Source organism: Herpailurus yagouaroundi, unplaced genomic scaffold, assembly GCF_014898765.1.
Source record: "Herpailurus yagouaroundi ecotype Mexico unplaced genomic scaffold, PumYag 216, whole genome shotgun sequence".
In the NCBI taxonomy this organism is placed as follows: domain Eukaryota; kingdom Metazoa; phylum Chordata; class Mammalia; order Carnivora; family Felidae; genus Herpailurus; species Herpailurus yagouaroundi.
In genome coordinates this window covers 10789888-10816191 of record NW_024412447.1, presented here as the reverse complement: position 1 = coordinate 10816191, position 26304 = coordinate 10789888, and the positions used below count along the sequence as shown (strand labels likewise).

Below are 26304 nucleotides of genomic sequence, written 5' to 3'. Positions count from 1 at the left end.
CTCAAAAAGAAATGTAAAATATTGTTGAAAATGAGCATCTTGGTATCTCTGCAAGAAATGTTTCTCAGTTAGAAACCCTAATTCTTTTTAAAACTGAATTTGGAAAGCTTAGTCAACATTCCAGGGATCTTGAGCTCTCCCTCTACTCAGGTGGAAATTCATGAATGATTTTAAAAAGTTAAATAAAAAAGCAAATATAAGGAATAAAAATTTACAGAATAGCCTCCCTTTTTATTCCAGGAAAAAAAAAAAAAAAAAGACATAACATGACCAGTTTATGAGAGAAATAATAATACTAAAACAAAATTCAGGTACCTCACACCTATCATTTTCCTTGGCAGAAAGCTCTAAGAATTCTTTTGGAGCTATATAAACTGCTTAGAAATAGGAAGTCATTCTGCATGATAACAGTTTCAACTCAAGGTTGCAAGAATTTAAAAAGCTGTACCACAGTTAAATTTTCACTTAATGCTACGATCAAAGGAGGACTGGCTGGTAAACAGACAAAGGAGTTCCCCAGGGTAATTGTGGGTATAAAAATCAGCAGAGAGAAAATCCCTCCTCTATTAATCCTATGTGGAAATACTACCCTACTTAAAAAAAACGGTACCATTAAATAATATGTTTAAGAATGAAATATCGACAGAAGCCAGTCATATTTTTAAGTCTAAAACACTGAAGTCACTCTTTCCTAAGAGATTCTTAATATGGCACAAGACGACCAGGAAAAAGGGCAGCATTTTGCAGCATGAAGAGTTTTACTTACCGCTTATGTTTTCATCCCCATACGCTTTATTATTCAATACAGTAAAAGATGTATATTACATCTTAGGACTAAAACAGTAAACCTGTTGGCTAAGAAGGCATACCAAAACAATCATCTTTTTGGTTCCCAATAAGGTGCTTGAAGGGTAATCTTCTCTATAATAGAGAGCAAGCAATACAAATATAGAAAATTAAAAATCCCTTCATTTCTAACCTTCGGCTGGTACTTCCATTTCTGTTCCTTCATTGCCCTCGGAAGAATGATGGCTTCCTAAAGAGAAAATAAACCACATATACTAAACCAGTAAAAACTTACATTGGAAGAAGAGAAACTAGGTAACAGTGCAAATAATTTAAGACTTATCATACAACATATACAGACTGATTAAGTCTTTCGTAATTACAACAATGTGATCTAATTCAGAAAAACATGTAACACTTCTATTTGAAAGCACAAAAAATTATTTTAAAACATAGATAAAGCAAACCTAAGTAACTTTGGGGATTTAATATTATTTACTGTAACTATACAATATAATTACTGGTAGATGTTGGAATTTGAGATCTAGAACAATTATGGCTCAAGGTACCATGCTCATCTGTCAATGACGCACACACAAAAACACAAATCTTTGCTCACAGCCTCTACTTAGTCTAGACAAGTTCAGGTTTTGCTATAAAATGTTTCCTGCTTTCCATTTTAACAATGTCAGAAGCTATGGAAACTAAATCCCCATCATTTAATCAAAGTTGTACTAAAAGGAAACTCGGAAGTTAAAATTTAAGACACTACCTTTAGTCTCAAAAGCATTTTAATTCAGGTAATATAATCTGCCTGCTTCTAAAAACTGGAACATAAAGCAATGTGTCAGGTTAGGCAGTCACAGGTAAACAGGCTCATCCTACAGAGCAGAAGTCTTACTCATAAATAGGAAAGAAGTAATCCACAACATTGGAGGGCCACTTAGGATTAATTGCCCGAACTGCCCCCCAGAATACTCATCCTCTGTCCTGAAATGTCTGAGCTACGAATACGGAAAAGGCTGAAAATCACTGCCTTCATGTATTAATAAAACATATTACCTAGGAGTAAGGAGAAACCACACAGGGAAAGGAAAATCCAATCTATTTTGTCATCCACTGATAGCTGAGCTGATACTTAAAAACATAGGTTTTAAGTATATTTTACCTTGATTTTTAGAGAGCATCGATTACACTTTCAAAAACTGCCAGTGTCCAGTATTTTTTAATTTCAAATGCCATACTAAGGTCAAATACTTTGGGTTTTTAAATGCCTAGCTTTCTGATGCCATAATTACTTAGGAGTCTTTTCCACTTACTCCATAGTATAAAAACTCACCTGAGCTCAAAATGCTAGGCTAATCTACCAATCGAGAGCCACAAATTATTCTTTAACTAACTTTTCAACTATGCTTTCTCAACACGGTCCCAACCTCCACCCCTTTAACGTTGTTAACATCTGAATGCAAGGAGCCCTGGGTTCTCTGACAGGAAAGTCAAAGAAAACTAAGGTGTGAGGTCAAAGGATAATGGAGCAGAGAGCAGCATTTAAAAATGCAGGGTGGTTAAAGGATAAGGAGTTAAGGTGGTCGTTCCACCCTATACTACAAGAGGGCAGGTCAGCAATGATTCTACGTGTCCTTTCTGGTTTTGCTTTTTTTTTTTTTTTTTTAAAAACAAAAAAATAAAATAAAATTAAAAAAAAAAAAAAAAAAAAAAAAAAAAAAAAAAAAAGGAAAGAAATCCCACCCAAAGAATAGATAAAAGTAAAAGCCATCACAAATAGCCTATGATCATCAAGTTAGGGCACTCTATACAACAATTCCCAGAAAAGTATTCAAGTAGCAAACTTTGGGATTCATTTACAAAGTGGCATTTCACAATCTTTCTAAAAATTAAGAATCAACATGACCTTATCGATATTTACATTCCTAACTACACAATAAAAACCTTATTTCTGACTATTCTGATATAAGGTATAAATGTGTACTTTACCTTAAATATGAAAGTGTGTCATGTACCCATTTCGAGATTCATTACTAGATTCACAAAAGGGAAAATTGGTTTTGAAAAATTGTTGCTTGTGAAGTTCATTTATGTTTAAAAAAAAGGCCAATACATTTTTTTCCTTTTCCATTTAGAAAAGTAACAATACAGATAAAATACTAAAACACAGTCTGTGCAATATAAAGAACATAACAAGAGAACAGTATGTGGGAAAACAGAAGTGAAGAGGTTATACCTTGTAAAGACTTCGAAAGGGGGAGTTTGTCATCAACATCATCAGTTTCGGAAGGGCCTGCTTTGGAATACAAAGATAATACTTCAAAAGTAATCCCAAAAATGTATTTTGGGTCACTTTAGCAAACGAATTTGGGTGAGTGAGATGGAATAATACAGCCTTTTCATGAACAACAACAAAAAAAAAGGCAAAATGAAAAAAAAAAATGACAAAACGAGTGGCATCAGCTTATGGTCTTACTGAATGGAAAAGGTGTGCTCAGATAAATTTGTTATATAGACAGTCCAAAGTAATTTTGAAAATGACCAGACATATGGATCGAATGGGAATGACAGGTCTCAAATGGCAGACATGGGTTTGTCTAAACAGTACAAGGTTGGTTTGTAACAGCAAACTGCAACTTTTATACTTCATACAGGTTTTAAGTGCAGGTTTATCTTATAAGGTGTATTTCTTCCTTCCTTTACAAGTATTTGCTTAATCTTTTGTCATGCTGAAGAAAACTGCAGAATCAAATTGTTAGATCTTCCTTAGAATCTCTAGAATCACATAATTAAAATACCAGTAAGCTTGAATGTCCACTGAAACAGAAACATGACAAGCTAAGTTATTAACTCAGAATTCCGTCTTTCCTGCAGGCCCATAGGATTCTAACAACCTCACACTGTTCTTTCCAATTATAAATGTAGGAAGTATTCTGAGTTAACTAAACATTCACATAATGCTATAAACATTTTGATGATATATTACACATAGGAACAAGCTTGTTAGTGATGAGAGTAATCAATCTAAAACAGAGAACAAAACATTGTGTTTTTAATGGCTACTTAAAATAGGGTTCGTGTATTAAAATGAATACAAACCACCTCACTATCTCTGAGTATGAACTGGATAGTACCCTAAGACTTTTGAAAGGTGTCGCTAACGAAGGAGCAGCTTCACAAAGCACCAAACTAAGCAAAGAAACAATTTCCTAGAAAATGCACAAACTGTATTTGGAATTTCAACTAAGAGCAAGAGGCTGAATGAAAGAGACTTGAATTCAAATGCCAGATTCACTGCTTCCCAGTCAAGTGTTCCTGGGTAAAAAATACACAGAAAATAATTAAATCATAACTAAGGTTGCTGCTTGACCTGTAAGCATAGCTTTAGCTGTTTTTTCACAAGTTTGGTTTTGTAGTATTCTCAGTAATGCTCTGTTCTGTTCCAAGATTTTAAAAGTAAGGTCCTCTTTAACACAAAGTACATTTTTGTACGATTTTCAATGTATAGGATTTCTATCTTTTACATAACCTGTTTACTCTGGATTTCCAATTTTACTAATTAGATTATGTACAGAGAATTTAAGATTATCTGTGATCTGCGAATCACAAGATTATCTGTGAACAAATCCATTTTTGTAAAAGATCCACGCTTTGTAAATTTATCTGCTGGGTGAATTCTATATGTGCATATCAATTGGCTTATCTTTCCAAACTGTAGAATGCAAATATTCTATTTATCATCCATAATAAGTATTCGTTGGCACATGATGTCTCAGTTATCAATGGCCACTTGTTGGAATCTCCCACATGAATGTAGATCTAAAAATTTATTACAGTTGTGTCAGTTCTTTATTTTTATTTTGAGCTATAATGTAAGGTATATATGAATTAATGACCACTATATCAACTCAGTGAATTACAACTATCCATATCATGTAGTCTAACTTTGTATACCTGTTACTTTTTTCTTTTTCGGCCTCAAATCAATATTGCTAAGCTGGATTTTGGGTGGTTCCGATTTGCCCAGTATGACTTCACAGATCACTATACCTTCACATCACCTATGAAGTTGGTTGCATTTTAGCTCTGTATGTTTTAACAGCACATATTTGGGTTTTCTTCATTGTAAAATACGCAGCCTACTTCACCCTCACACTCAAAACGCTGGTTGTGACTACCCAGCATGAAATCAAACATTCCTACTGCTCACACCTGAACACCACTATCCTGGGGAAAGACTGGTAAGTACACAGAGATATGTCCTAGCCTATTTTTTTTTTTTTTTTGTCCTAGCCAAAAATTATGGAAGAAAACACGTATGTGAAAGAATGAACTACAGCATAATTACACAATGTACTATCACAACAATACTATTAAATCTCTAGGTGACAAGTAAATCTCAAAAACTCACACTGAATGAGGGACACACAAGAACACGTACGTACCAATATATACAGTACGACACCATCTGTGTCAAACTTAAAAAACTAGGAAAATACTATGTGTAAAATGCATGCTCACACAGACACTTTTGTGGGAACAGGTATGCAGTAAAGGCATAAAATCTTTATTCGTAAGGACAACCTTCAACTTCAAGAAAATGGTTAACTCAGAAGACTAGAAAAGAAACCAGAAGGGCACCTGGGTGGCTCTCAGGTCATGATCTAACGGTTCCTGAGATCAAGCCCCGTGCTGGGCTCTGTGCTGACAGCACGGAGCTTGCTTGGGATTCTCGCTCTCCTCTCTCTGCCCCTCCCCCTTCTTGTTGCACGCGCACTTGCTTACTCTCTCGAAATAAAGAAATAAACATTAAAAAAAAAAAGAAATGGAAATTTGGGACACATATTAACGTGTTATATACTGGTGTGTTTTGGGGGGTGGGGAGGAAAATGATGAAATAGTAAAGATTCTAGAAACCTTGGCAGATGTACGTTATGTGTGTACATTTCAATATTTTATTTAAAAAGAAAGCATTTTAGAAATACAATGCAGCAATGCAAATAAGCATACCCAACAACATGTCTCACAAATTTTAGGTTTTATGTAAGAACCCTAAAACAACAGTATGTGCAAAAGGATTCCATTTATGTGAAATACAGAACCAGACAAAACTAATCCAAGTTCTTACAGGTCAGAAGAAGGGTTACCACTGGAAAGGGGTTGCCTGGAAAGGAGCCCCAAGGAAGGAGCTTCTAGTGATGATCCTGGCACCTAACAAAAGCCCCCTCAGAAAGCATGAAAGGAGAAACAGATCAGGAGGCAGCTGGAGATCTCAGAACTGTATCCGTGACGGAAGGGGAGCAGTCAGAAATAGCAGTAAGGCTAACAGACCTAGACGACTCTCAGCTCACCTTAACAAAGTTTAAACAACGGAAAGTATACAAAGAATAGTCCCCAGTTGTAACAGAAGTGAACTGAAAATCAGTAACAGAAAGATATCTGCAAGTCCATAAGTATGTGGACATTAAAACTACACACTTCTGGGGCACCTGGGTGGCTCAATCAGCTGAGCGTCCGACTTCGGCTCCAGTCATCATCTCACAGTTTGTGAGTTCGAGCCCCACGTCGGGCTTGCTGCTGTCAGCACAGAGCCCGCTTCGGATCCTCTGTCTCCCTCTCTGCCCCTCCCCTGCTCACACTCTCTCAAAAATCAATAAACACTAAAAAAAATTTTTTCCAAACCCTACACACTTCTTCCACTATGATCTACATACTGGGTATCTATCTCCCAAAAAAATATAAGAACACTAATTCAAAGGGATACATGCACCACTATGTTTGCTGCTGCATTACTTACAGCAGCCAAATTATGAAACAGTCCACATGCCCATCGACTGCTGAATGGATAAAGAATATGTGGAGGGCTCCTGGTGGCTCAGTCGGTTAAGCATCCGACTTGAGCTCAGGTCATGATCTCGTGGTTCCTGAGCTTGAACTCCACATTGGGCTCTCTGCTGTCAGCGTGCAGCCTGCTTCGAATCCTCTGCCTCTCTCTGCCCCTCCCCTGTTTGCATTCTCTCTCTCTCAAAAATATATAAACGTTTAAAAAAAAAAAAAAAAGAAGAATACGTGGAATATAGCTACAATGGAGTACTATCCAGCTATCAAAAGGAATGAACTCCTGCCATTTGCAACAACATGGTGGGAGCTGGAGTGTATAATGCTAAGCAAAATAAGCCACAGAGAAAGATGAAAACCTTAAGTTTCCACTCATATGTGAAATTTAACAAACGAAACCTTAAGAACCAAAACAGAAAGGGACGCCTGGGTGGCTCAGTGGGTTGGGTGTCCGACTTCGGCTCAGGTCATGATCTTGCGGTTCGTGAGTTCGAGCCCCGCGTCGGGCTCTGTGCTGACAGCTCAGAGCCTGGAGCCTGCTTCGGATTCTGTGTTTCCCTCTCTCTCTGCCCCTCCCCTGCTCATGCTCCGTCTTTCTCTGTCTCAAAAATAAATAAGACATTAAAAAAAATAATAAAAAAAAAAAGAACCAAAACAGCTGAACACAGGAAAAAAGAGTGATAAATCAAGGAACAAACTCTTCTTTTAAAAAAAATGTTTATTTATTTATTTTGGGAGAGAGTACGAGTGAGTAGGGGAGGGGCAGAGATAGAATCCCAAGCAGGCTCTGCAATGTCAGCGCAGAGCCCGTCACAGGGCTCGACCCACTAACTGTGAGATCGTGACCTGAGCCCAAATCAAGAGTAGGATGCTTAACCAAGTGAGCCACCTGGGCGCCCGCAAGAAAGATGCTTAACCATAGAGAACACACTGATGGTTGCCAGGGGTGGAGGTGGGTGGGGATTAAGGGGGATTAAGGAGGGCACCTGTAGTGATGAGCACTGGGTGCTGTATGAAGTGTTGAATCACTATATTGTATGTTAACTATTACTATATTTAAATTAAAATTTAAAAAATAGCTACACACTATGGAAAAACCATAGAACAGAGAGGAAACATGGATTTTTTTTTTTTCTTAGAGAGAGAGCAAGCACAAAAGCAGAAGAGAGTGGCAGAGGGAGAGAGAGAGAGAGAGAAGAACCTCAAGCAGGCTCCACAGTCAGTGTCGAGCCCGACATGGGCTTAATCTCATGACCCTGGAACCATGACCTGAGCTGAAATCAAGATTCAGCTCAACCAACTGAGCCACCCAGATGCCTCGGTAAAAGCTGGATCTTTGAGAAAAATGAGAACATTTGAGAAAGCTCTAGAGCTGGACCAATGGTTCTCCACTGGTAGTGACCATGTCCCCATTCCCCTGGGAGTGAATATATCCTATAACATTTTTGATTGTTACAACTAAGGAGATGCTTCTGGTATCTAGTGGGTAAAAGGCCAGGGAGGTCTGCTAAACATTCTACAATATAGAGACAGCATAAGAAAGATACCAACGACAATGCACTGTTTGCTCAAAATGTAAATATTGACGTCTTGAGAAACCTCGAGCTAGAGCAACCAAGAAAAAAAGACACAAATTACAAAATTGGCAACGAGAGGGACATCACTATAGACTTTGTAAATAGTAAAATTTAAAAAACACTACTTAAGGGGCGCCTGGGTGGCTCAGTCGGTTGGGCGGCCGACTTCGGCTCAGGTCATGATCTCGCGGTCCGTGAGTTCGAGCCCCACGTCAGGCTCTGTGCTCACAGCTGAGAGCCTGGAGCCTGTTTCGGATTCTGTGTCTCCCTCTCTCTCTGACCCTCCCCCGTTCATGCTCTGACTCTCTGTCTGAAAAATAAATAAACGTTAAAAAAAAAAAATTAAAAAAAAAAAACAAAAAAACACTACTTAAGGTAAAGTAGACAAATTCCCTGAGATATAAACTGCCACAGCTCAATCAAGAGGAAATACATAACCTGAACAATCCTGTAACTATTAAAATACATTTAAAAACTAAAAAATAGGGGCGCCTGGGTGGCGCAGTCGGTTAAGCGTCCGACTTCAACCAGGTCACGATCTCGCGGTCCGTGAGTTCGAGCCCCGCATCGGACTCTGGGCTGATGGCTCAGAGCCTGGAGCCTGTTTCCGATTCTGTGTCTCCCTCTCTCTCTGCCCCTCCCCCGTTCATGCTCTGTCTCTCTCTGTCCCAAAAATAAATAAACTTTGAAAAAAAAAAATTTAAAAACTAAAAAATAGACTGAACTTGGGCGCCTGGGTGGCTCAGTCAGTTAAGCGTCTGACTTCGGCTCAGGTCACGATCTCATGGTTCGTGGGTTCGAGCCCCACATCGGGCTCTGTGCTGACAGATTGGAGACTGGAGCCTGCTTTGGAGTCTGTGTCTCCCTCTCTCTCTGCCCCTCCCCCACTCATGCTCTGTCTCTCAAAAATAAACATTGAAAAAAAAACTTTGTTTAAAAAAACAAAAAACAAAGACCAAGCTTAAAAATTTTCCATTATGGAAACCAAAAGGTCTAGGTAGCTTCACCGGCAATTTGACCAAACAAGAACAGAACAATACCAATTCTACCAAAAAACTCTTCCAATAAATCACTTCCCAATTTGTTTTATTGAGGCCAATATTACCAAAACCAAATAAATACATTTACCAGAAATCATCTAGTATCTCTTAATAACAATCAATAATACATAAAAAAGAATACATTATAACCAAGCAGGGTTTATTACCCCAGTAATCCGAGGCTGGTTTTAACAAGTGAAAATTAATATCAACTACCAGTTTAACAGACTAAACAAGAAAACCCTATATAATCATCAAGGGACACAGATAAGACCTTCTACAAATTCAACATCCAATAATCATAAAAACTCTTCCCAAACTCTGAACACAAGAGAACTTCCTCAAACGGATGAAGGGCACCTACCAAAAACCCACAGCTATCATACTGAAAGATTTCCTTCTAAAATTGTGAACAGGGTAGGGATGCCTCCTCTCACTACTCCTATTCAGCTACTAGAGGGTCCCAGACAGTGCAATTACACAAGGAAAGGAAATGGAAGAAATAACACCGTCGACCTACAAAGTCCCAAAGATTTTACCAAAAAGTTGCTAGAACTAGTAAGTCATTTTTAACGACATCACAAGATACAAGGCCAGTATGTGAAAATCAATTATAGTTCGATGCACTGGCCATAGTTGGAACCTGAAACGCAAAAGAACAGTAGCATTTACAGTAACACCAAAACCCATTAAATACTTAGGTATACAATCTCACAAACTGTGCACAATAGGATCTCTATGCTGAAAACAAAGCACTGATGAAAGAAATCTAGTAAAAGCTAAATAGGTAAGAAATATAAACCATGCTCATGAATCAGAAGATTGGATATTAAGATACTCAACCCAATTAGCTGTAGAGATTCAGCATAATCACTATTAAAATCCCTATAATTTTTTGATCACCAAGCTGATTTTGAAATTTATATGAAAAGATAAAGGAGCTATAATAGGCAAAATAATTTTTAAAAAGGAGAACAATTTTGTAGGACACTCACAATCCGAATTCATAACTTACTATAAGCTGTAGTGCCCGACACAATGTGATTTTGGCAAAAGGATACACAGAGACCAACGTAACAGAACATACAGAGATGTAAAGGAAATGCAGTGGAGAAAAGTTTTTTCAACAAATGGTGCTGGAAAAAGTGGACCACATAAAAATTAGACCTAAACTGATGAAGACCTAAAGGTAAAACTACTGATTTTTCATAAAGCATAGATGAAAATCGGTGACTTTGGGTCAAAGATTTCTTACCTATGATATTTAAGGACAATCCATACAATGAGGGGGGTGGGGATCAATGAACTGGACTTCATCAAATTGAACTATTTGTAAATCATATCACACAGGACTTTTATTCAGAGTATACTTTTACACAGAATATACAAACTCAATTACTCAGAAAAACGTCCACATTGCGTGGACTAGATCTCTCAGCTTGCTAGCTCCTACCTTCTCCAACTGTACTGAAGATACTATCATTTCAAACAATCTTTCCCTCTAAAGCATCAGATTTCCAACTCTTACTTCTCAGGCATCACCTTTAAATCACTCACACTCGCAATCTCAAAAGGGAACATACTCGTGGCGGAGAATAACAAGTTGCTCAACAGGCAATACCAAAGACAAAGGCAGACTTTTTATTTTAAAAATTAAACATAATCTGCATATAAAAAGACTATTTTATTAAATAGTTTTTATTAAATAAATTAAACTTATTAAATTAATATACATGTATTAGTAAGGTACCAAGAACTCCATTTATAAAGGCTAAATATTTTCCAAAATTTTAACTGTTTAATTAAAAACCCATAGAATTATCTCAATCTTCTAGCCATGTGATTACTAATGTCAAAAGCAATAAAGTGTCCAAAACTGACAAATAAAAATAATGATATTCACTATGAAATGGTTAAATGTATGTTTACAGATAGTCACATGATTACAAATCAGAATAAATTTTTCATTAAACTTTTACAATGCTCCAGAACTGATGAGGGCTTATCTTGTTAAATGAGCTACAACTATTAGGCGAATACAAATTACAACTGAAATGAGGTCTCAGGAGACAACCACTGAAAATGGTTAAAAAGAGAAGACTGACCGGACAGGTGTCGGCAAGGACGTAAACAACTAGGAACTACTTGGACGCTGCTGGTGGCAATGTAAAAAGAGTACAAGCACTGTGCAAAAATGGTTTCGCAGTTTCTTACGAAGTTAAATACCTACCATGTGTCCCAGCTATTCCATTTCTAGAAATCTACTCAGGAGAAATGAAGGAATATTTCCACACAACAATTTGCACACAAAAGTTCACAGCAACTTTGTTTTTAATAGCCCCCAAAAGTAGAAACAACCAAAATGTCCATCAACAGACAAAGGGATAAACCTGTGGGGCAGCCAAGCAATGGAATTAGCTACTGATACATGCAACGCTGGGGGTAAATTACAAAACAATTATGTAGAATCAAAGAAGGCACACCCCATCCCGACAAAACAGTACATACTTGATAAGGATTCCACTTATACAAAGTTCTAAATGACAGAAACTAAGCTAAAATGACAGAAAACAGATCAGTGGTTGGCGGGGGAGGGCAGTGATTGTAATAGAACACAAGGAAACGTGAGGGTTATAGAAATCCCATTTCGAGTGCAGTGAAAAAAGTTTTATCCGAACGTAAAGACAACAAAACTAATCAAGTTTTATACTTTAAATACTTTAATGTATTTTATGCAGCCATAAACACAAAACTGACTATAAAATATCAAAAACGTTCTTCTAAACTAAAATCCAATAATGTGTGAAAGCATGCTGCATACTGTGAAACTACAGCCTTCCATTCCTCCCTAAATAAGCAAGCCAAAAGATATGGAACAAAGTGACCAATAACAGCTAATACTTACTAACGTCTTACCTTTTACAGATTTTTAAGATAAGGATAATGCTTATACGGGTATTTTGTGTTGCACAAACAGAGCCATCCAAGGTTCAGAAGACCGCTTGGGTCTCCCAAATAATACTAGAAATTGGAACTGAATTCTAAATTGTGCCCCAACTTTTGCTTGTCCTTTTAAGAATATCAATGGCTATTTTACATTTCTGCTGTAGATTACTTTTCTCACTGCCGCATTTTTGACATCTATTTTATTGTAGTGATCAATCATAAGCACGCATGCCAGTCAGACAAGCAAGAAGTATTTAAGGAGTTCAGACAATCAATAAATTTGAATTTTAACTGCTGATAACTTTTGGAAAGAAAACCTGTATTAATAGTATTACCTTGAATGTTATATTGATAGTAATCAGGATCTTCTGATTCTTCCTTTACTGTCACAGCTGCCATTTCCAGGGAAATACCTACAAAAGAAAATGACATTATTTACTGACACTTTAGGGAATGCAGTTAGATGGTGTAGGAAAATCTCTTCTGTCCTAAAATAGTACAGAACAGAAGTGAAAGAACAGTGAAGGAACTAGTGAAAGGACAGAAGTTCGCTAGATAGCTAAGGGACAAAAATCACCTAAAACCCAACCTACACAACGTTGTAATTATGACTAATTTTCTGGGATTACTTGCTGCTAACTTTTTTTCTCTGACATTCTTATCTTTGGAATTGGAGAACATCAGTCCCACTCTCTTTTCACTCAACATTAAAAATGCTTTTACAGGGGCACCCAGCTGGCTCACTCAGGAGAGCATATGACTCCTGATCTCATGGTCTTGAGTTCAAGCCCCCACACTGGGCGTAGAGCTTATGGAAGGAAGGAAGGAAGGAAGGAAGGAAGGAAGGAAGGAAGGAAGGAAGGAAGGAAGGAAGGAAGGAAGGAAGGAAGGGAGGGAGGGAGGAAATAGATAGATCTTTTACCAACCACTGAAAAGCACTTAGTCATCAGTTATAATAACTCACTACTCTGCAGTTAAGGTGGCATAATTTTAAATCATTTTAATAAGATACATAGATTTTTTTAACCTAATAAATCCCTTTATTAACAAGGGTACAAAATACACCTTTCGCATAATGCCTTGCCTACAATTAGGACAGATCATCTGGCGTGGGCCTTCGTGGCTAGACATGAAGGAGCACGCACGGTCCAATTCCACATGCAGGAAAGCCAACCACAACCATACAGTCCTCTGATCAACTTCATACTGAGCCGGTGCTACGTGACTTGAGAAGTTTGCATGTAATTTTTTCAACTGCAGAAAACAGCTCAAAAAGAGCTAGCCTGACGTACTAGAGGACACCTACCCCTAACGCAACGGGCAATTACCGATGGGAAACTGATTTGCTTCCCACGACGGCGACACGGAACATGTCTGAAACCGCTCAGATTCTGCAGGCTGTCTCTTTACCACACGAGTGGTCATCAGCAAAGGTTAAGAGGAAATCACAGCAAACAAAAAAGGCAGATCCACTGGGGATTTAGACCCTTCAGGAATGAAGGTCTGGGTCGCCTCAACCAGGGAAAGGTCAAGAACCTTACCAGCTAAGGTCCTGACCGAAGGCAAAGAAAGAAATACAATATAATGGGTCATGCATTAGGAAGGTGTGGATTTTTGTGACAAGTTGTTGAAATGTGGACACTATACATATTTTCTTCCTTGTTAGGAGTGTTTCTTTCTGCAAACACATGTATTTGGATATACCAACTGTTCTCTCTTCTCCTCTGCATTGTTATTTTACAGAAGTTTTGTTAGGTTTCCTTTGCCACTTAGCCTTTAGAAAAAAAGAATATTCAAATAGGTTGAGCGTGAATGTGAGACCTAAGTAAGACAGCTCAGGAGAGGACATTAATCAGTCTCCCAGAGAAGGGGACAGGAACTGCTAGAACACTGGAACTCCTCATTTTGGGGAGGGAGCAAAAGTGGAGGAGTCTGTAGGAAGGGCAGCTACACGCTATGAGACGGAAACAGTTGTCCTTTTGTTCCAAGGAAGCCCAAATATGTAGGGGCGGTTGTGGATGAGCAGCCACAGGGGCAGCAGCCAGTGCGGTCACTGAGCTGCTGTCCCAGTTCTAGACACCCTCCCCGACTCTGCTGAAGCCTGGACCGCAAACCGGTGGGGCTCCTTGCAAAACTCCCCAGGGAACGCAACAGGGAGGAGGCTGTGAGGCCAGAGATGAGAAAACCAACGCGCGACTTCCTTTCGGCTCCTCGTCTGCGTCTCGTTCCAGTCAGGGTCACTCACTGCTGGCACCCGCCTTCATTCTGACACCTCCCATAGCAAGAGCAAGACCCCCTGGAAAATTCTTCCGACCCTAGCAGGACCGGTTTTCACACGTCACCTCAGACAGCAGTACCATCCCACAGCCTCCCACCTCAGAAGGCAAAATGAAGACTTTAGGGTGGCAGCCAGCTCCTCGAGTCGTTACTTACAGGGCTCCTTAGCTACTCCTTCTAATACAAAGTTAATCAGTAGTTAACCTTTACATTAAATTGTCTCCATTCAAGAAATATATAAGAAATAAGTAAGGGGTGCCCGGGTGGCTTGGTCGGTTAAGCCTCCAACTCTTTTGATTTCAGTTCAGGTCACCATCTCACCGTCTGGAGATCAAGTCCTGTATCATCAGGATCAAGTCCTGTATCATCAGCATCTGCACCGAGTGCAGACCCTGCTTGGGATTCTCTCTCTCTCTCTCTCTCTCTCTCTCTCTGTGCCTCCCACAATCACACGGGCTCTCTCTCTCTCTCTCTCTCTCAAAATAAATAAATAAACATTAAAAAAATTAAAAGTGGAAATATTAAAAGAAATTGCAGGATAAATTAAGAACATAAAGATACAAAGTACAAGGAGAAAAAAGAAACCCCTAGAATAGCAGTGCTATTATATCCCCAAAGATGGTTAAAGAATTCAGTAAAATACAATCTTTCTCAATTCAGCACGTTTATCTTTAGACACAAACTATTCAGGAGATGACTCTATGAATAAAAGAGAGAAAACAATTTGCAAAATGATGATTTAGGCGCAATCAACTAAAAGCTAAACAGAAAACTGAGGTTTCCTGTGGCATGAAAAACAACAACAAAAAGCCTTCTGTAAAACAATGCAACAGATTCGAGTACTTCCTCCCAATAAAGACATTCAACACTACCACTCTTGCAGATCTCCCCAAAAAACGAACACTTGGCCTGTCTGCACCATACACAAAAGCTGTCCCCGCCCCACGCACACACGCAGGCACAATTAACACAGCTTCCCCTTTCCCCAACTATTCACCCCAAATGCCATTAGAGGGCACTGAGCAAGGCAGACAGCGGCACGGGGCGGTTCAGTGCAGCAGGGTGGGCCGGCTGAGTGAGAAGTGTACTCACACGAAGGGCAGGGGAAGTGAGGGCCTTAGGAGACACAGGCTGGAAAGAGGGTAGGCAGGGCTGCGGACAGCCCGACAAGGAACGTCAGAGCGGGAGTCCGGGCAGGACAGTGACGATGAGACATGGGTTAGACAACAGGACATGGGTCAAATGAAGAAAACAGACTAAGGACTCTCATCGGAACAGAGGGATATGGAAAACCCCTTGGGATGTTAAGAGAACAGAAGATGTGGGCATGAAACACTATAGCTGTAAATGCATGTATGTATATATTTTTGTGTACACAAACTCCCCCCACACACGGATTCCTAAGCTGCGTCCGCTGGGAAGCAGTAACCTCCCGATGGCAATGGACGCACCTCCCACCAAGACACTGACATCTTGAGATCATTCTCCTCAGAAAGGACCCGGGGTTTCTTGGAATGGTTGACCCTAGGGCTGGATTAGAGAAAGTGCGAGGAACCTTGACCACCTTGTACTGCAAGAAAGGAAGTTCTGAAAAATTATGGCGAGGGGCGTCTGGGTGGCTCAGTCTATAAAGCATGTAACTCTTTTTTTTTTTTTTTAATGTTTATTTATTTATTTTTGAGAGACAGAGAAAGAGAGCACAAGCAGGGGAGAGGCAGAGAGAGAAAGAGACACAGAATCCAAAGCAGGCTCCAGGCTCTGAGCTGTCAGCACAGAGCCCGACCCAGGGCTTGAACCCACAAACTGTGAGATCATGACCTGAGCTGAAGTTGGATGCTAACCTACTGAGCCCCCCAGGAGCCCCAGGCATGCAATTCTTGATCTCGGGATTGTGAGTTCCAACCCCACATTGGGTGTAGAGATTACTTAAAAAGAAAATCTTAAAGAAATAATAAAATAAAATAAATAGTACGAAATACCAAAGCATCATCTGTTAAGAAAGCAACAATTTAAACAGTCATCAAGAATTTTTAAACCTGTGGCACCTGGGTAGCTCAGTCAGTTGAGCATCCCTTTTGGGATCAGGTCATGATCTCGTGGTTTGTGAGTTCGAGCCCCACATCAGGCTATGTGCTGACAGCATGGAGCCTGCTTGGGATTCTGTCTCCTATCTCCCTCTCTCTCTCTCTCTGTGCCCTTACCCTGCTCACTCACACACACCCTTTCTTTCTCTCTCTCTCTCAAAAATAAATAAATTAAAAAAAAAAAAAAAAAGAACTTTTAAATCTGTTTCTCCCTGTTCTTTGCGGCGTATGAGCAGAATGTTTGCCATCTGCTAGCTAAACTTCATCTTTCTTGGATTTTTATCTACATTTCCTTAACTAGACTTAGCATTTTCCCTTGCTTCTACAATCTTTGATCGTTTATTTTTTGGATTAGCTCTTTGTAAGTCAAATACAACAAGGTTTGTCATTTGTCTTGCAAACAGCCATTCCCTGTGTCTCACATGTGCTTTGACACATTTTGGCTGACCTTGTCATCCTTAATTTTTAATTCTTTCTTAGTCAAACGTATTGCTTAGAAATCACTCAAAGGACTACTAATTTTTTTCTAAAGGCTTTAATTCTAAACTCTTATTATATCTGGAATTCTTTACAAAGTCACATCAAACTATCGGTATTTTGTTTTCCGTTTTCTAGTTGATTCTCTGGTGTTCTACATTCATAATCACATGTACAAGTCAATGGTGCCCTCCACTTTCTAATTACTTACACCTCATACTTGTACTGGTTTGTACTAGAATTCTGGTAAGAAACTGGTGAAAAGGTGCCTCTCTGTTTTACAAAGAGTGCTTCTGGTAGTTCACTATTAAACACAATGATGGAGGGGGTGTCTGACTTTGGCTCAGGTCATGATCTCATGGTCTGGGGGGTTCCAGGCCCACGCAGGGCTCTGTGCTGACGAAGTCTGTCTCCCTCTCTCTTTGCCCCTCCCCCACTCACACTCTGGCTCTGTTTCTCTCTCTCAAAAACACATACACATTAAAAAAAAATTCAACACAATGATGGGCTGGCATTTACAATTATGTATGACAGCCTGACACATCAGGTTAAGGATTTCCGCTGCCTTTTTATCATCTACTCAGATGATATATTATTTCTGGTTATTTCAGTAACATGAGAAAGGGAGTTTAGAGATTTTCTAATCTCATCCTTACGTTCCTAAGTGAATTTTAAGTCTGAAATTCACTGCACAAGGTAATTTGTTTTTAAAGATTTTTTTTCTTTTTTTAAGTAATCTTTCTACCTAACGTGGGACTCGAACTTACAAGCCTGAGATTAAGAGGGGCACACTGTAACAGCTGAGCCAGCCAGGAGCCCAGGATAATTTTTTAACCAACTTGGGAGGACGGTAAAAGCCCCACAATGACAGGTTCTGCAAGCGTGAATGTGGATGTGACAAAACTGACAAACGGCTTCCATCCCCTGCAGGAGATCAGTCTGAAGATGTCACTTTTTAGCAATGATACAAAACTGCATTTTACACAATTGAAATTTTTGGACCCCAGCTATAGCTGACACTCAGGTTATAGTTTACGTATGTCTTCAATACGAAAAAGCAGTAAATGTTCATTTTTTGTTGCCAATCACCAAAGCTAATTATTAAATATATTCTTAGTAATAATACAATGATCTTTTATTTATTTATTTATTTATTTATTTATTTATTATTAAAAAAATTTTTTTTAAACGTTTCTTTATTTTTGAGACAGAGAGAGACAGAGCATGAACGGGGGAGGGTCAGAGAGAGAGGGAGACACAGAATCTGAAACAGGCTCCAGGCTCTGAGCTGTCGGCACAGAGCCCGACGCGGGGCTCGAACTCACGGACCGCGAGATCGTGACCTGAGCTGAAGTCGGCCGCTTAACCGACTGAGCCACCCAGGCGCCCCTACAATGATATTTTTAAAGCTATGTATTATTTATTAGAAGATATTTTAAAAGATGGGGGGAGCACCCGGGCAGCTCAGTCAGTTGAGCATCCAACCTCAGCTCAGGTCATGATCTCACAGCTCATGAGTCTGAGCCCCACGCTGGGCTCACTGCTCTCAGCCTGTCAGCACAGGGCCTGCACAGGTCCTCTGTCCCTCTGTCTGCCCCTCCCCGGCTTGTGTTCCCCCCAAAACAAATAAATAAAAAATAATAAAGTTATGTATTATTTTTAAACACAAGGTTGCTGTCATTCATAGAACCAGAGTAACAAAAAATCCTAACAATAAAATTGACATCAAGTCAGGAAGAGCTGTATGTCTTATAAACAGGCAGAACCACTTGCGCCCTAGAAATGGGACATGGGAAGAAGCAAGCGTTAATTGAAATATCCAAGACCATGCTCAGTTCTGAAAGTACTCGAACAATAAAAATCAACTTAAATATATGGTAAAAGTGGGAAAAGGAAAAAAAAAAAGTATTGAAGATAGTAAAAAAATTATATCCTCATTTTCCTATGTTAACAGATAATAAAACCAAACCTTAAAACGACAGAAGATAGAGTGTACTATTGGTCTAAGACTGGGGGGGGGGGGGGGGGGCATCTGAGTTCAAAGAAACAAAACTGAAGGCACAGAAGTACACCTGGTCACATGCTGTGTGACAGGTGCTGAGGCGATCCAACGAAGAAACGAGAGCTTTTCAACAGATGCTGGGGCGGCAGGGTAGTCCGCACACAAAAGGATGAAATCAGACCCTTCCCTTCCCTTCCAACAAGCACAATGAACTCAAAACAGATCTTAGGCTTAAACATAAGAGTTAAAACTACACAATTCCAGAAAAATGCAGTAAGTGAGAAATTCTTCATGACCTCAAGTTAGACAAAGATTTTAGGTTTCCTAGGGGTAACACCCAAAGTAAAAGTGATTAAAGAAAAATCTGAAAAACTGAACTGCATCAAAATCAAAGCAGTTTTAAGGCTTCAAAGGATACCGTTAAGCAAATGAAAAGACAAGCCAGAGTAGAAAAATATATTTGAAAACATTATTTCTAGTTTCAAAAATCCAGAATACATAAAAGAACTCTAATAAGTAAGAATTAAAAAAGAAAGAGGAAAAAAAAAGGAGAAAGAAAAAGGAACGAAATCTTGCCATTTGTGACAACATGGATGGACGTAGAGGGTATTATGTTACACGAAATAAGTCAGAAAGACAAATACCATATGATTTCACTTCTATGTAGAACTAAAAAACAAAACAAATGAGGGGCGCCTGGGTGGCGCAGTCGGTTGGGCGTCCGACTTCAGCCAGGTCACGATCTCGCGGTCCATGAGTTCGAGCCCCGCATCAGGCTCTGGGCTGATGGCTCGGAGCCTGGAGCCTGTTTCCGATTCTGTCTCCCTCTCTCTCTGCCCCTCCCCTGTTCATGCTCTGTCTCTCTCTGTCCCAAAAATAAATAAAAAAAAAAAACGTTGAAAAAAAAAATTAAAAAACAAAACAAATGAAAAACAAAAAACCAACGAGACTCAAATACAGAGAACAAACTGTTGACTGCCATAGCAGAGTTGAATCAGGAGATGGGCAAAATAGGTGAAAAAGATTAAAAGGTACAAACAGTTATAAAATATACATGTCATTGTGATAAAAAGTACAGTATAGGGAATATAGTCAATATTATAATAAGGTTGTATGGTGACAGATGGGGACTATATTGAATAATGTATAGAAGTATCGAATCACTATGTTGTACACCCGAAACTAGTAACACTGTATGTCAACTCTACTTCAATAATAAATAAATAGATCACCAAAAAGAAAAAAAAAGCATAAAGAACAAGCAAAAGAATTAAAAAGACATTTCATCAAAGGTAATATATGAATAGCTAATGAGCACATCAAATGATGTCCAACATCATTAGGAAAACGCAATTAAATGTGTTCTGTTTGTTTTTTACTGTTTATTTATTTTTGAGAGAGACAGAGCATGAGTTGGGGGAGAGGGGGGACAGAGAGGGAGACAGAATCCGAAGGAGGCTCCAGGCTCCGAGCTGTCAGCACAGAGCCCAACGCAGGGCTCGAACTCACAGATCACGAGATCATGATCTGAGCTGAAGTCGGACGCTCAACCGACTGAGCCACCCAGGCGCCCCAGGAAAATGCAATTAAAACCACAATTCTAGGACATTCTGGAAAAAGGAAAATGATGAAGACAGTAAAAAGATCAGTGATGGATGGCCAGGTGTTAGAGAAGACAGACGGAAGAACAGGCAGAGGACAGGGGAGTTTTAGAGCAGTAGTACTATTCTGTATACTATAGTGCGGGATAACTTTCATCATACAGTTATCAAAACCCACAGAATGCACAAGACTGAACGCTAATGTAAACTAAGGAGTCTGGGTAATAATGGTTCATCATTTTTAATACCAATCTGATGCGGGATATTAATAGTTTGGGGGGGAGGTATTGCTATGTATGTGTGGGGGTAGAAGATACATGGAAACACTCTCTGTACTTTCGTTCAATTGTTGTGAACCTAATAAAACTGCTCTAAAAATAAAATACCTATTTACGAGTGCACAAACAAAAAAATAAACCCCACACCCATACACAATGAGACACCACTTCATATTCACTAGAATTGCTATACTCAAAAAAGAGAGACAATACCATGTGTTGCCCAAGATATGGAGAAAGTGAAACTTCCAAACACTGCTACTAAGAACATGCAGCCACTTGGGAAAAGAATTTGCCAGCTGCTTAACTAGTTAGGCACAGAGTTACCATAGGACGAGCAATTCACTCCTGGGTATCTACCCAAGGGAAATGAAGACATTTTTTCTACACGAAGACAAATAGGAGTATTCCTAATCATCCATGTTACTCGAGACAGCCAAAAAATGGAAACAACTCAAATGCCCGCCAAACGGTAAATGGATAAAGAAACGGTAGTATATCCATACAATGGAATAACATTCAGGTATGAACCCTACAACTATTGTCGAAGATGACACGGAGCAAAAGAATCAAAATGCAGAACACCACATATTGTATGATTCCATTCATAGGAAATGTCCAGCTAAGCTTACAAAACCCAAAAAGTAGACTAATGGTGGGAACAGGGCGTCCATTTGGGTACCAGCTTTCCATTTAGGATGACAGAAATGTTCCAAAATTAGACTGTGGCAATAACTGCAAAACTCTATAGATGTACTCAACACCACTGAATCTTATACTTTAGGGCAGGTGAATTCAATGGCACGTAAACTGTATCTCAATAAAGCTATCCAGAACTATCTATATAGAATAACACTAAAAGCATGACATTTAAAAATAAGGAATTCAGGGGTGCCTGGGTGGCTCAGCTGGTTAAACACATGACTTAGGCTCAGGTCCTGAGCTCAAGCCTCACATCAAGCTCCCTCTTGTCAGCACAGAGCCTGCTTTGGATCCTCTGTCTGCCTCCCTCTTTCTGCCCCTCTCCCCCACTCATGCTCACCCTCCTTCTAAAATAAATAAATGTTAAAAAATAAAATAAAATAAGGAATTCAACACTCAAACCAGCTTAGAGTTAAAAGCAGTCTCCTTGGAGGGCAGAAACAAGAGTGCAGGGGAGAAGGGACAGTAAGAGGACATTTGATGGGTTTGTATAAAAAGCACTGTAGAACTGTCATTTTACACTATTATTCCTATATAACTGGGGGGAAAACCTAATAATAAATTTTGTTTACAAATGGGTAATTAGCAACAAACTTCTGGGTAACACTTAGTAACTCAACTTTTTAGGTGTTAAGCATAATATGTGCTAACACTTAAGAAATCATGTCACCGGTGGAATAAATTTGTTCTGTCTGCTTCTCATCAAAGCATTATCGGAAATAATGCGTCAAAATACAACCTTCTAAGTTAAGGGAAAGGTTTCCTTACTTAAATTTCATAGAGGACTCTAAAAGCACAAGTACATACCAGAATCTTCTGTGGGCTCAGTTTTCACTTTGATGGGGCCACAGCTGAAAAGAAAAGAAGGCAGGATAAAGCAGTGCGCAGTGCGGGCGGCCACACAGCAGTCAGGTCCTCACGCGACCAAGCTCAATGCAAACCTGACTTAACTTCAAATGTACGTATTTATTTCTTTGCATATATAACTTGTCAACTGAATTTAGTACTTTAATCCCAATCAATTTTTGGGTACAACAGTACAATAGTAGGTTGCAAATTCCACTGTACCACAAGGCCCTCCTATTCCCCATGTAGTTATCAATCTATCACATTAGCTTCCCCCAGGAAGTACTTAGTCAGAAACTGCATTTTCATAGGACCCCAAATCAATCAGCTGAATATAAAACATCAAGATATGTGATATGGTCCTTCTTAATATTCTACTACCTCAAATTCCTAAAGACTAAAAACCGCTATGGCGTGGAAGTTTATTCGTACTGATGAACTATGTTTTACCTTCCACCTGGAGATAGCATTGACCTTTCAGCGTCTGTTACCATCACACGACCACCTATGTACAAAAAAAAAAAAAGAAAAGAAAAATGAGATTCAGGTTTTTCACACACTTTCAATATGACTAACGTTTCCAAAGGTCCTGAGCAGACAGTAGGGGAGGAGGGGCGCCCACAGCTCTGGATCAAGCTGGAGGGAGTACCCGGTGACTCCACACGACAGTGTCCTTCGTCCTCCCCTGTAAGGAAAGGAAGTTGGGTGACAATCCTGACGGCGTTCATCCCCTCACCGGCCAGCACCCTCCCCCACTTAAGGAAAAAGGTCCTATTTTTACCGATGCAATAAAGAAAAGCAATGTACTATTACCCTGCCAATGCAGAAGAAGCCTCTACTGATGCAGGAGTGCTGACAGAAAGTTCTATCATGACTCCATCTGGCTCACGAGGACTGGAAAGCTGTGACTGGCTAACAGGTACAGGGTTTTTATTTGGGGGTGACGAGAATGTTCTGGAATTACATGCTGGTGACGGCCGTCCATCTTGTAAAGATACTAAGACCCATGGAAGCATACACCTCACAACCCTGAATGTTACATATACTAAAAAAGCATGAATTTTATGTTTGAAAAACATAAAAAGGAAACAAGAGAGATGGATGCCACCGCATGTTGATGAAAAAGTCGAGTAACTGGAGTGCTCTCACTTCTGGCGGGAACGGCCAGTGGAGTAAATCATGCTGAAAACCAGTTTGGTGCTTTCCTAAAAAATTAAATACATAACTACCATTTGCCACTCCAAATTTAGGTATTTACTGAAACGTATGCTCGTATAAAGACGTGCCTTCAAACATTCACAGCAGCTTTCTTTATAATTAAGGCCAAGATATGGAAACTCAAATTTTCATGGGCAAGTGAAGGAGTAAACAAATTGTGGTGTAGCTATACGTTGGAATACTAATCAGTAAAATAATGAACTACTGATAGAAAGAATAAGGATCTTAAAATAAAAAGCAAAACAAGAGACGCCAAGGGGGTTCAGTCAGTAAGCGTCCAACTCTTGTTTTCAGCTCAGGACATGATCTCACAGGGGTCATGAGGTCGAGCCCTGCATTGGGCTCTGTGCTGTAGCAGGGAGCCTGCTTGGGATAGTGTCTGTCTGTCTGTCTGTCTGTCTCTCTCTCTCCCTCCCTCCCTCCCTGTCCCCCCCATTGCCTCCCTTGCTCACACTTGCTCTCTCTAAAAATAAATAAACATTAAAAAAAAAAAAAAGGAAAACCAAAAAAGTACCTACTATGATTCCATTTGTACTTAAAAAATCTATAAACGCCAGGGGCGCCTGGGTGGCTCAGTGGGTTGAGCATCCAGCTTTGGCTCAGGTCATGATCTCACAGTTTGTGGGTTAAGTCCCATGTCGGGCTCTGTGCTGACAGCATGGAGCCTGCTTGGGATTCTCCTTCCCTCTCTCTCCCTCTGCCCCTCCCCCGCTCATGTGCCTGTTCCCTCTCAAAATAAATAATTTTAAAAATCTGGAAAATACAATCCCATTACAATCTCAACTTTCTAATTACTTTGCAAGTTGGTATGATAAAAAAATTGGTATACAAACCCACCTGCTTGCACCACTCAGTATAAAACATCCTATAGAAACATAGTTTAGGGACACCTGGGTGGCTCAGTTGGTTAAGTGTCTGATATGACTTCAGCTCAGGTCATGATCTCACAGTTCATGAGTTCGAGCCCCACGTCAGGCTCTGTGCTGACAGCTCAGAGCCCGACACGGGGCTCGATCTCACGGATCGCAAGATCGTGACCTGGCGGAAGTCGGACGCTTAACCGACTGCGCCACCCAGGCACCCCAAAAAAATTTTTTTTAAAGAAACATAATTTAATTAACAATCAGGCCCCAATATTTCAAAAGAAGTTTCTAAAACAGAAGACTTCAAAAAATACAAATGGCAGATTAAAACTAATCTAGAACACTTCAGGGAGAAAAATATCAAGAAAAAAGTCGAAGCTTTAATTGAAGAAAGAAAATAAATCTTTTCTCTCTCAACCTTAAGAGGGACATCTACAAAAACCCCACAGCTAACAAGTGGCCAAAGCCTGAATGTCCTCCTCCTAATGTGGACAGGCTGATGTCTGTTACGGCCACTTCCATTTGATACCGCATTGGACACTCTTGCTAGAAGCACAAGATCAAGAAATAAAAAGCACTCAGACTACAAGATGTAAACCGTCCTGATTCACACACAACAAGACCCACGAGGCAGAAAGCCAAGAAACAGGCAGAAGAAACAAAAATGCCAAAGAAATTCTGGGGAGAAAGGTCAGTCTTTTCAACAAACTGCTGGAACAACTGGACAGCACGGGCACAAAAGCTGAATTTCACCCTTACCACGCGCCATAATAAAAAATCAGCTCAAAACTAACCGCAGGGCCACCTGGGTGGCTCAGTCAGCTAAGTATCAGACTCTTGATTTCAGCTCAGATCGTGACCTCAGTCCGTGAGGCTGGGCCTGCCATCGGGCTCTGTGCTAACACGGAGCCTGCTTGGGATTCTCTCGCTCCCGCTCTCTCTGGCCTCCTCCTACCCACTGAGTGCACTCACTCTCTCTCAAATAAACATTAAAAAAGAAAACAAGAAAACACAAAACTGACCTAAATGTAACAACTAAATGTAACAACACAGGCTATAAAAGTGACAGAAAAAAACACGACACATCTTCACAACGTTGTGTTAGGCAACAACCTTATATACAAGATCAGAAGCACAAGTGATAAAATAAATTGGGCTTTGCAAAAATTAAAAACTTTTGTTCCTCACAGGACACTGTCAAAAGACAACCTGTCAAACTGGAGAAAATATCTGTATCAAAAATATGTAAGAACTCTTACAACTCAATAATAACAACACAAACAACTTTGTGGAAAGGACCCGAACAGACCTTACTCCAAGGAATATACAGAATGGTCAATAAGCACATGAAAAGATATGCAACATTATTAGCAATTCGGGCTATGCCAATCAAAACCACAATGAGACCACTTCACACCCATGAGGATGGTTAACACCACAAAGACACTAACAAGTGTTGACAGGGACGCGGACAAACTGGAACGCTCAGTGCTAGCAGGAACATAAATGGTGCAGGCACGGTGGAGAGCAGTGTGGCAGTTTTTTTAAAGCTAAATGCAAAATCAGTCTATGACCCAGCAATTCTACTCGTAGGTATATATCTCCAAGAGAAATTAGAGTACATGTTCAGACAAAAACTTGTTCAAGTATGTTCACAGTAGTAACAGCCAAGTGGAATCTACTAATCTAATGCTCTACCAACCCGTGACTGGATAAACAAGTGGTATATTCATCCATAGGGATACTTAGCATTCAGCAAGAAA

General features: G+C 39.7%; 1 protein-coding gene across 8 annotated transcripts in view; it reads right to left on the bottom strand.

Annotated features, from left to right (window-relative positions):
• The window catches only part of GTF2I (general transcription factor IIi), a 109624-nt gene that overhangs the window by 46838 nt on the left and 36482 nt on the right, over window positions 1-26304 (bottom strand). For 2 of the 8 annotated variants that reach the window (XM_040456183.1, XM_040456180.1), the window contains exons 7-11: window positions 22911-22965; window positions 22422-22465; window positions 12529-12606; window positions 3029-3088; window positions 980-1036 (exon numbers count right to left, since the gene is read on the bottom strand). In XM_040456183.1, the coding sequence (XP_040312117.1) occupies window positions 980-1036; window positions 3029-3088; window positions 12529-12606; window positions 22422-22465; window positions 22911-22965 (294 nt within the window). Of the gene's footprint in view, window positions 1-974; window positions 1037-3028; window positions 3089-12528; window positions 12607-22421; window positions 22466-22910; window positions 22966-26304 lie in introns of those variants that run through there. The other 6 variants (XM_040456184.1, XM_040456181.1, XM_040456185.1 and 3 more) reach the window with 4 other exon arrangements.